This window comes from Chiloscyllium plagiosum, unplaced genomic scaffold (genome assembly GCF_037043375.1).
Source record: "Chiloscyllium plagiosum isolate Xiang-an unplaced genomic scaffold, Cpla_swu_hap1 HiC_scaffold_14, whole genome shotgun sequence".
In the NCBI taxonomy this organism is placed as follows: Eukaryota; Metazoa; Chordata; class Chondrichthyes; order Orectolobiformes; family Hemiscylliidae; genus Chiloscyllium; species Chiloscyllium plagiosum.
The window spans coordinates 121,650,951-121,663,249 of record NW_028270152.1 but is presented as its reverse complement, the minus strand read 5'-3'; the positions used below and the strand labels follow the sequence as shown (position 1 = coordinate 121,663,249).

Genomic DNA, 12,299 nt, shown 5'->3' with positions numbered 1-12,299 from the left:
ACATCAGTAACAGTCACAAGAAAGGGAATACAAAGGCTCATCAGAAGGGGTAGGCAACCATTCTGAGTAAGGAACAAATAAAAACAAAACAAACGGGCTTCAAACAACTGGGAAGCTACAAATTCTTCCAACCACAACCATCTCAAAGATATCAAAGTAAGAAGGAAAATCCATCAATAATTGTCCCAGTTACACGCTGATAAACGGTTAGAGTCAGCAACAGGACAGATTGGAGATTGGGAATTCAGAGACCTTGATAAGCAGATCAGGAAAATCAAAGGGGTCCACAACTCATTCACTTAACCTGGAAAAGAGAGAGAAAGCAATGACGCAGATATTTATGATCAGGGACTTTCAGATTTAATGTTTATTCAATGGCACACTTAGAGATTTCACAAAACATATTGGGCTGCTTGGCGTGAGAAAGATGTGATTATTCTCACCTTCACCAGAGTGACGGCAGCGCTGTAGAAAATACTCAGGAAGAACAAGGTGATGAACGTGGAAGCAGTTGTCCAGATGTTGCTGTTATCATCCTCATAGTCTTCAATCCAAGTGTGATCTATTGAATCTATGAATATAAAGCCGAGAGAACGCATTGAGATTGTTTATTGATCCAGATCGATCTATCTGCATCCAAGTCATGTAATTGGAGACCATTACATCTTCATAAAGCAGTCAGGTATTTCTCAATGTGACTCTTATCTGTATCTATTAGTGCATTATTGACTCAGCAAGAAATTACAAATACTAACTGCACATGTTCTTTCTTCATTGTCCATGTCAGAACGTTTTAAATGACTTTTCTTTTCATCTATTATTTAAGGATATTATTATTTGAGGAATGCTTATTACGAATGATGATTTTAATTATATCATTATATTTTAAATATAGGCTGTGACAGCACTTTAGTTGAAAATTGTGGCCATCACTGAATAAAAGTTCAAATGTGATTCTCATCTTTTATATTGGTGACCAATTGCTTGGCAAATCATGAATATAAGTGACATCACAGTCAGGACATTGCTTCATATTTTAGTTTGTAGGATCTGTATATTTAGGAATAAGTTTTTGTACGTGTGTCCCTTAATTTATTTGATCTACTGCTTGGTATGTTTGGTTTCCCTTTAATGTTTGTGTATGTGGTTATGGGAGTCTCTTACTTCACTCTTGCCCATGTTGGAGTCTGTGCATGAATAAACATATTCCTGTTCCTTTACTGCTGGTGTGCTCATGTGTTTGTGCACCTAAATTGTGGTCTTTTCACAGTGTGTGAGCATCATCATGCTAATATGCCACTTCGTTGCTGCCTATGCTTATCTTGTAATGTCTTTGTGAGTATTTACTTTTCATTAGTGCTATCTAAAATATGTGATTATGTGTCTGTTTCAGATCCTACCGAAACTAGGTTATTTTCATGTTTATGCTTAATAAATGTTAGCATGCAATGTTATGTTTTGATGGATGTTTATATTTATATGATGATGTTTGCTTGTGTGGCAATCTTTCTCAAACCATCTCCTGATAAGCTTGTTTGTGCTATTGTTTGTGGATGCTTGCTGATCCTTGTGCCCATTATCCTTATTTACTAAACGCCCCTCTATTTGTTCATCTATGCACTTGTGTGTCTGCATGTGAGACTCTGAATTTGTGTGTGCGTGTGATATTGTATACATGCTGATCAATGTGGTTTAAAAATAACTAATTCAGCTGCCTCTGTCATCGTATGTTTGTGATTCTGAAAATGGGAAAATAATGATATTAATGTTTATCTCTGTGCACTTATGTGCCTGTGTGAGTTGACATGTGGGAGGACATTTTTCAGATTTTGTATCTGTGTGTTCATGTGTGTATGTCTGTATGCATTGTGCTGTATGAATGTATATGTATTCATGCCCATTTGTGTGTTACCGTGTGTCGATGTTTCTCATGGTTATATGTGAGTACTCCTGTTCATTTGTGCAAATGATTTTCTTTCGGAGTATGTGAGTTTTTGTATGAGCTTAGCTGAGTGTTCAAGTACCACTTGCATGTGTGGCTCTGTGTGAGTATGCATGTGTGACATCTTATCTATATGCACATTTGAGTGTGCACATAAATATGTGTCTTTAGGTGAGAGCCCGTATATTTGTCATTACGTGTGTATTTGCGATCATCTCTCTGCATCTGTTCTTATACCAGACTGCAATTTTCATTATTCTAATTTATTGTTCTAATTTTAATGCATTGCCCATAATTAGATTTGACCTTGGTGTTGCAGGAAACATTTCCCATCGTCGTGCGGAGATAAGCGTTTTATGAGCAACTCTTCTGTTGCAGTGATAGAACTTCTGTCTCTGAGAGAAAAGGCGTGAGTTCAAATCCCCACTGCCCCAGAGATAACATTTCTGAATATGTTTATTAGAAAATGTCTACTTGTTTCTGTCTGTGAAACAAAATGATATCAGGTATTCGAATACCAGAATTGATCTCATGTGCTCCAGAAAACTGAGACAAAACGATGGAATTCAAACTGGGACGATGCAAACACCAGTTTTGGATTATGGGAATCAATGTTAATCATTTGTTAACAGAGCCAAGCGTGTCTAACATGCTTCAAAGGTATTGTTTTGCATGGAAATGTAAAATCTTTGGACAGTAAGCAAGAAGCTGACTGTCCCTGTTAGCAACTGGGTTACATTACAGAGGACATCTACCATGAAAGCTCTGCACAGGGAGAAAGAGGACAGATCATTCATCGTTCCCCTCCCCTCTGCTCCACAACAACTTATCTGTTGACTCTCTTTGGTGTGAAAGTGAAGATACATTCTGTCAACTCATGCACTGGCGCAAGATCCCTGGCAGTTCCCCAGAAACAAAGGTTACATTCAAACTGTTCTGCACTCTTTACGATTGGTATGTTCCAATAAAATTTAATTTTAAAGTGTCTTAAATTTACATTTCCAATTGGTGCAATTTGGCAGTTTAAAACTGACATGAATTTTGTAAGAATGTCCAATCGGGGGAATCAAAAACACCAAGTTCAAAACTCGTGCCCTACTCTTGAAATAAAATGGACATTGTCAGATTTTGTCACAGAGGGATTTAGGATGGATAAGGTACTTGGTGGAATCCTGCAATGAGTGAGCCCTTACTCTGTCTCTGACCCAGGGTGTATCTGAGCAGAGAACATTAACTGCACAAGACACTCGTCCTAGACCTGTTAATAATCCACTTTAACTACACAGATGGAATGCAAGTCAGAGTGAGAAACAACTAATTCAGTATTTAACTCACAACGGGAGGAAAAAAAACACTTCATTACTTCTGTTGAATTATTAAATGCAACTTTGAGATTTTTATTGACATGAATTAACAGTGTCCATCAGTGCAAGTGAAATGTTTACAAAACTCGGTTTACCGCTGGATTTATCGACTGTTCTGTTGATGATCTTCAATGGAATCGCTTCATGTCCCACCACACAGGAGTAAGAAGCACCGCTGGCCCACTCCTCCGCTGTAATGGATAACAGGCTGTAGATGAAGAAGGAGGTGTTGTCACTCTCCGCCATCACCTCGGTGTTCTTGTAGTTACTGGGATTCACTGGCTTGTCATTGTTTGTCCACTTGACGAAGATCTCTCGGGGGGAGAAACCTCTCACTAAACAGGTGAGGGAGAGAAACCTCTGAGCGGAGATTTCTTCTGTTGGTGGCAGGAGGACCGACACTGATGGCTCCAGCGGATTAATCACTGCAGAATATTTGAGACAAATATAAATCAACCAAAAAAATCCTGAACCAATATCACAATTTCACTAAATATTAAAATACGCCATGTTTAATTTGGGATTTATTCACTTTTGTTTTCTAAAGGAGCAGTATGGTACACATACTGTTCAGTAAAAAAAAGGAAAGTTTAATGTGAAAGTTGCCTCCATGTTTCCAGCCCACAACAAGGGCATTCTGTCCAATTGTCATTGCTGATGGTGGCGTCACAACTCAGGCTTCTTCCCACTATATCTGACTTAATCAGAATACAATATCCTTTGGTCCATCTTTTTCTTAATCAGCTACTTAGCTCTCCTGCCTTCAGATGCATCATTAATGCTCCCAACGGTGTTTGTTCATTACCAATCAAAGCCTGCCATTGATGTAACTGGATCTGGATTACACATGAGATCCTTTGTGCTTTAATCTCACCGCTCACCTTTCTCCTTGTGGATGGCGTCTCTCAGCAGACTCGGTAGATTCTGATGGTACACCACACATTCAAAAGTAACGCCACTCAGCCAGGCCTCAGTTGAAATGTCTAATTTGCTGATCACGCTGTCGGGATTCTGTCCAGGCTGCTCAGCAATCTCTGATTTCAGAGGCTTCTTTTCTTGTCTCCAGGTGACATTGACTCCAGAAGGAAGATTGGACACACTGCAGGTTAACGTCACCGTCGCCTCCAGTAAGACTTGTTCTACTGGCGGTGGGAGGATTTAAACGGTGTTAGGGTGGCACTCGGTATCTTCTATGAAACAAAAATCAAAGTCAATGAAAAATGCCCCTGTCTGATACAAACAGCCAATCTTCAGATTACTCCTTCACAGGGTGAAGACACCACCTTCAAAATGGCAACTCCAACTATTGCTGAAACGATGCTTACTATTGTTGATGTATTTTGATCTGTGAAACATTTATGATTACCTATAACATACACTGTGTAATTATTCCTGAAGAGCACTGGCTTTGTAACAAGTGAAACCTGTGAAAAAAGTAAAATCATCGAAGATACCATCACGTAACCCATGGAATGACCTTTCTTTCAGAGTTTGTCTCTCACTTAAGACCATCTATTGATACTTGTGACAAGAGTAATCTGAATATAATGAGTTCATTTCCATGTTCATAACCTTTAGGTGCAAGTGCTGCTGGTCACACTTACTGCCAAATCACATCCCAAATTTTGGACAGATTATACTAAATAATAATTATTCTCTTTGCAGAGTTCTAAAGTGTTACAGGAGCGGTGAACAGCCATGGAAATTCTGTTCATTATATTTAACATGATCAAAAATACTTTGCGTTGTTGGTGTGATGTCATTCTCTAATTTATGTCATTGTTCCTCGTGGGCTGTGTTTGGAGTAGATCTGAAAACAAGACATTGAGTACAGCATTGGATATCGAGAAGGACCCCCATCTCCTTAAGTCTTTCCTTCCATTCAGTTAGTTCAGAACTGGTCTGTACTTTCACTTTATTTACCAAGCTGCATTTTTAAATTTCTTCATAGAGCAGGAGAGAGAAAAAAACAAACAAAAGCGTCTTAAATTAATCTACAAACGAGATGGAAATGTCACTAATTTTATAGGCATCCACTACTCACTGTGTAAACATCGCCACCCCAAACCAAGCTAAATCAGCCTGTCTCGAGTTCCTAGTTCATTCATCCCTATTGTAGCATTCCCACCAGAATTTATTCTCCTGCCTCATCCACTAATAACAGAGAGCATCTTAAAGAAGCTCAGTGAGATCACATTTATCCCAGTTCATCAAATGTGATAGCCACTTGGTCTGTGGTCTGATCCCATAAATGAAGTTAAAGAGCTCAGTACCAGATAAAAATCGATGTCGTACAATGTCCAACCAACAGGTCATACCTGAGCAGGGACTGAAGCATTGAACGCATTTTGATTTATTTTCAAGTAAGGGTCACTACATATTTTAACCACGTCAATTTGATAGAGGATCAGAATAAGGCTGTTCCACCAATCCAGAGTTTAGATCAGAATGATGCTGGAAAGGCACAGCAGGTCAGGCAGCATCCGATGAGCAGGAAAATCGACATTTCGGGCTAAAGCCATTCTCCTGCCTTCTCCCCGTACGAAACAAGAGCCGATCTATCTCTGGCTTGAGTACACACAATGGCCTGGCCTCCACAGCCCTCTGCAGCAACATGTTCCACAGACTCATCACCCTCTGGCTGAAGAAATCCCTCCCCATCTCAGTTCTAAACGGTGCCCCTTTGACCCTGAGACTGTGCCCTTGCGTCCTAGTCTCGCCTACCAGTCAAAGCATCTATTCCACATTCACTCGACCTCAGTCTCTCAGTATTTTCTATGTTTCAATCAGATATCTCTCCAATATCCCCCCTCCACCCCCAAACTTATCCTTGAAGCAGCTACCAGGCAAGGATTCAGTACTCTGAATGCCTCTCCCAGCATGGTCAGGCAACAAACTATTTAACAAAGCTCACTGTCTATATATCTATCTTCAACAGAGAGGAAACATGCTTTTCTGACTTGCCAAAATGTTGAACTAAGAGCAATGCTAATGTAACGCTCAAACTGAAATGAGATACGTGGCATGTTGGGAAAGGAGAAGCTGTACCGTGCTGTTTCCTACGCCTGATCAATTAGTGTGTTTGATTCACATCAGAGTTCAGAGAGATTTGTAGCTCTCTCAGTCTGTGTCTGTTACCCTGGAGTGCGGTGATGTTTTTACTTTGAGTGTTCTCTCCATGAGTGACCTGTAGGTATAGACCACGCTAAACTTAGAGGACACAGCAAGGGAGTCAAGGAGGCAGAGAAACTATAGGCCGGTAGCATCAGAAGGGAGATAGCAACGTTGGATGGTATTCGTTTTAATGACAGAGTCTGACGAACAAGGCAGACGAATTACTGGCATAAATGAAGAAATGATGCTGTTGCTATCACGGAGACATATTGATAGCCGGGCAGGAGTGACTATTCAATATTCCAGGATTTAGTGCCTTCAGGCGAGACAGGGAAAGATGGAAAATGATGGGGGCGTGGGTGTGCGGTACAGAATGTTGTTTCTGTTGCAATTCTGACTAGAGTATTTTAGGCTGTAAAGAGAAATGAAATCATGGATACCTCCTTGAACAAAGGCAAATGGACAGTACTTCAAAACCAAAATACAGCAAACATAACTACTGGGAGAGCACGATAGACCTTACTATAGGTCCAAAATACCAACTGCAAATACATGGGCAAATTTCAGAGACGTGTAAATTAAATAGGGGAATGAGAAAAGAGGTTTTTAACTTCCTCAGCATAGGCTTGGATATTCATTTTGTCAAAAATTTAGAGGGAGCACAATTCTGAAAATGCCCCCAGGAGAATATTTGAACAAAGTGTGTGTTTAATACAGAGAATTTTAATCCAGACCTTGCAAGAGAGGGGTGAACCTGAACTTAACTTTAGGGACTGAAGTCGACCCAGTGGATAAAACACCAATGGTGGAGCACTTTGCAGACAGTGATGGTAAATCAGTTGGATTTCAGATTGTACTGCAAAGGAATAGAAATTGGCCCAAAGTTCTGAAAAGGGGAAGGACAATTTTAGTACGATCAGGTAATGACTTAACCAGAGTGGACTGGAAGCTGACACTTATAGGTCTGAGTCAGAGCAGTGTGACACATTTAAGAAAGAGATAGGAAAATCACAGGGAGGACATTTCCCAGGAAGCCACTGCGTGGGACCAAGAATGCAGCGGTCTCTGGACACCAAAGGGCATGGAGGGTGAGATAAAGAGAAACAAGGGAGGCTTCCGGTCTATACTGAAATCTCATAACAATAGAAACTAATATGGAGTACAGAACGTGCAAGGAGGAGTTTGAAAGACAAAGGAATTAGAAGAGCAAAAGGGACCATGAGAAAATAATACCAGTCAAAATAAAGGAAAATATTTTTAAAAGTTACAGGCTCATTCATAATAAAAGAATTATTCGGGAAACAGTAATGCCCATTAAGTGTTATTATTGGAGTGGAGCCGGAGGATTAGGTTGTGGTCAAAACGAATGTGTTGTGTCAGTGTTCACTAGTAAGAGGGACAATGTGGGGACCGAAATCATGGAGGGGTGTTGTGATGTACTTTCAGAAATTAGAACACAGGACGTGATGTTCTGTGATGTCTTGCTGAATGAAAAGTGGTTATATTTCCAGGGTAGATGAAAAGTATACCAAGCGGTTGAGCGATGCAAAGGATTAAATAGTTGGGTTGCTGACAATAATTTAGAATTCCTGTCTGGCCACAGCAGTTGTGCCAAGTGAGTGTAGATCAGCCAACGTTGCACTGTTTTGCAGGACGAAGGAAGGGATAAATAATGAAAACACAGATCTGTCAAGCTAGTCTCAGTGGTGGGGAAACAATTGAGAAGTGAAATTAGTCTTCATTTGGAAGATAAATCAACTATTTTCAGCACGGTTTTATTGAGAGGAAGTCATGTGTAACAATTTGATAGTAGTTTTCATAGAGATAACTCGATGTCCAGATGATAGCAATAATCAGAGCCAATGGGATCCGAGTTAATTTGACAGATTGGATCTTGAACTGGCTGAGTGGTGGGAGCAGGCGATAATAGTCATCGGGTGTCTGCGTGACTGGAAATCTATGTCTCCTGGTGTTCTGCAGGGAATAGTGTTGATTTCCTTGCTATTTCTCTTACATACCAATGATTGAGACTCAAATTTAGGAGGATTAACCAGTGAATTCACAGATGAAATGAAAACTGTCATGTTGATAAGTCATGAGCATAATGGCTTTAGATTGCAGGAGGATATAAAAGGGTTGGTTGTATGTGAAGAGAAAAGTTGCAAATGGAAATTATTCTGAATAAATGTAAGGTGATGTAATTCGGCAGAAGAATCTATGAGGTATGACGTTTTAAATGGTGGAACCTTGGAAAGGCCTGAGGATCTTTGGTGCATGTACCCAGCGATCCCCTATAGTACTGTGTCGTCTGGATAAAGAGGCTAAGAAAGTGGGAGGATATTTGCTTTTATTAGCCTAGACATTGACAATGAAGAGTGGTGAGATGATACTGGAACTTAATAGAACACTGGTTAGGCCATACCGAAGCGTTGTGTGCATGTTGTCGAAGGAATTTGATTACACTGAAGGCAGTATTGATGAGATTTGCCAGGATCTTGCCTGGGTTGGAGGGTTTTAGTTATGAAACTAGTTTAGATAGACAGGGGTTTTCCTTGGAGCAGAGGAGAATTAGGGAGAAGATTATCCATGATGTTTAGAATTATTTTAGGCATAGACAGGGTAAACTGGATGAAACCTTTCCCATTGATGGAGAGATCAATGCCTCAGGGGCACAGGGTGAAGGTAAGGCCAGGAGGTTCCAAGTGGATCTCAGGGGAAAACAAAATCAAACAGAGAGTGGTGTTAGCCTGGAGCTCAGCACCTATAAGTCATGTAGAGACTGAGCCCCTCATAATAAGTATGAAGTATCCTTGCAAGGGCAAGTCACACAAGGCAATGGATCGTGTGCTGGCACATGAGACTGGAATAGTTAGGTGGCTGTTATTGATAGGCGTGAATTGGGTGAATCAAAGGGCCTTTTTCCTGTGCTGTATAAGGTGATTCTGTGAAAACGGTTATAAATAATGCCTTATTCATGTTAATCACAGATGATCTGTTTACCTCAGTTCCCACAACACGTACCTGGACATGGCATTACTTTGCTCTTGTGTGTCCCGCTGTGTTGAACCTCACAGTAGATGTTGCTGGGGCAATCTACCGCTGACCCGGGCAGTGTTAACTGGCTGCTCAGGGTGTAGGTTCCCTTCTTGTTTCTCACTGATGGGTAAGTCTTCAATCCAGTCGTGATTAGCTCCCCACCTTTCTTCCAGGTTACCTTGGTGACGTCAGGGGAATAGTCCATCGCCAAACAACCAAAGATCACAGAACCGGTGTTGTGCTCCTGACAGGAGGAGACCAGGCCATAAAGCGTGGGGAGCGATGGTGTCTCTACAATAGAATGACCAATTGAGCATGTTAGTTTCTGTTAATTTGACCTTATCAGTTACTCAAATGTATCCTCAGCTGTAAACGTTTGCCAGTATGCTCCCGGTGAAGTCTCCAGCATAACTGGGGTTTATTGTTGTTTCCTACCAGTTGCTGATCATGATCATTGGTTCCCTCTTTAGAAACATGCCCTCAACCTTGACCGTTAACACATAATTTAGGACGAAGAACATCCTGATCCCACACCAGTAAATGTTTGAAGATCTCACCAACTGACACTTCCACTGGATTGCTGTGAAGAGCAGAGACGTTTCACAAAATACAAACCAAGGAAATGCAGATTCATTGAAATTCTACAGTGTGTGCAAACAGGCCATTTGGCCCAACAAGTCCACACCCACCCTCTGAAAAGTAACGCATCCAGACCCATTCCCCTATCCTATTATGCTACAGTTAACCCTGACTAATGCACCTAAACTCCCAATCACTGAATACAACATTTGCAATTCCCCCAGCTTGCACATCTTTGGACTGTGGGAGGAAACGCACACAGACATGGAGAGAAAGTGCCAACTCCACACAGACAGTCACTCGAGGCTGGACTGGAACCCGAGTCCCGAGCACTGTGAGGCAGCAGCACTAACCACGGAACCAGCGTGCCGCCCCAGTAGGTACCGTACTGCTGGAAATACCCAACAGCTGGCAGTACCCCCGGAGAGAAATCAGAGTGAATCATAGAACATAGAACATTACAGCGCAGTACAGGCCCTTCGGCCCTCGATGTTGCGCTGCCCTGTCATACTAATCTGAAGCCCATCCCACCTACACTATCCCATGTACGGCCATATGTTTGTCCAATGACGACTTAAATGTACATAAACTTGGCGAATCTACTACTGTTGCAGGCAAAACATTCCATACCCTTAATAATCAATGAGTAAAGAAACTACCTCTGACATCTGTCTTATACCTATCTCCCCTCACTTTAAAGTTGTGTCCCCTCGTGTTTGCCGTCCCCATACTTGGAAATCAGGTCCAGTGAGCCTTCCTCACTTAACAATGCAAGGTAGAATGTTCTCCCTGGGAGGAAGGTCACTGCAGCAGCAGCACAGGCAGGAGCTGAGCACTGGGACTGGGAGGATGGTTGTCACGGCTGAACTCATGCCAATTGTCTGGAAGTTGAAACATCTCATTTACAATTATCTGAATTCTGGAGGCCTCTGAAAAATGGAGGACCATTAAGGTTCAGAGACTTTGGAGTGTTACAGCTCAGTATTTATGTAAATATGATTTGAGAAATGAACAAGTAATCTTTAACTTTAATAACTATCAAACTGACACGCAGTTCACCAGCAAACCTCATCTTTCAAACTAACCACTGCACTTACTCTGTCTAGATGAAGGTCTTGAGGCTGTTTTTATTTGAGAGAAGAAGGTTGAGAGGTGACTTAATTGAGACATAAAAGATAAACAGAGGGTGGACAGTGAAAGTCTTTTTCCTTGAATAGTGATGGTTAGCAGGAGAGGACATAGATGACAGATGTCAGAGGTTGTTTCTTTACTCAGAGAATAGTAGGGCCATGGAATGCACTGCCTGCAACAATAGTACACTCGCCAACTTTAAGGGCATTTAAAAGGTTATTGGATAAACATATGGATGTAAATGGAATCGTGTAGGATAGATAGGCTTCAGATTGGTTCCACAGGTCAGCGCAACATTGAGGGCTGAAGGGCCTGTACTGCACTGTAATGTTCTATATTCTATGTTCCAGATGGACATATGATCTCAATTCCTTTCACTCATTTACACTCCTGCCGCCCTGCACCTGGCCCATGGTGAATCTGGCCCTGACTGGACCTGGCACCATCATTTTCACAACCTCTCACAAAAGCCAACTTGCCAAGACATGACCTCAGCCCTTGATCACTGACCTCTCATCTTACCCAAGTCAACCTGTGCACATTGCATCCTAGCTCCTTTCGCATCTGTGCTTTACAACCTACCATTTTGCCAGACTCCGAGCTTTGCATTTTGACAACACGTCCACCTGTCACTTCACTACAGTGACCTTCCACCCCCGAAACATCCTGGCACTCTGCCCACCTCTACACTAACCAGCCTGGCATCCTGCTCACCTCTCCTTAAACCAGCCTGGCAAAGACAGACCTCCTGCATTTCAGCTCAAACTACCCCTCACCTACCAAGCAAGATTCGACCAAATTATCCTGTGGCCATTACCATTTACCTTGATGCCACCTTGCCAGACAGAGTGCATGCAAGCTTACCAAGTAGCCAGCCAACACCTCACAGCCTATCAACCCAAACTCTCCCACATGCCAATTCTAGCCCCTCACTTGCTCACCACCTTCCAACTTTGAGCCTACTCCACCTAAAGTCAGTGAGTCATAAAGTCGTACCGCACAGAAACAGTTCCTTTGGTCCAGCTCATCCATGCTGACCAGAGTTCCCAAATTAAACTAATTCCACTTGCCTGCCTTTGGCCCATATCCATCCAGACCTATCCAGTTCCTGGAGCTGTTCATATGTCTTATAA

At 41.8% G+C, this 12,299-nt stretch overlaps 1 gene segment (V, D, J or C); it reads right to left on the bottom strand.

Moving 5' to 3' along the window:
* Nucleotides 1–206: 206 nt before the first annotated feature.
* LOC122547076 (Ig heavy chain C region, membrane-bound form-like) lies at nt 207–8,504 on the bottom strand. The segment is given in 6 exon segments: nt 207–304; nt 444–571; nt 3,402–3,731; nt 4,188–4,382; nt 4,673–4,730; nt 8,439–8,504. Coding segments are annotated over 6 exon segments (786 nt in total).
* Between the last annotated feature and the right edge of the window lie 3,795 nt (nt 8,505–12,299).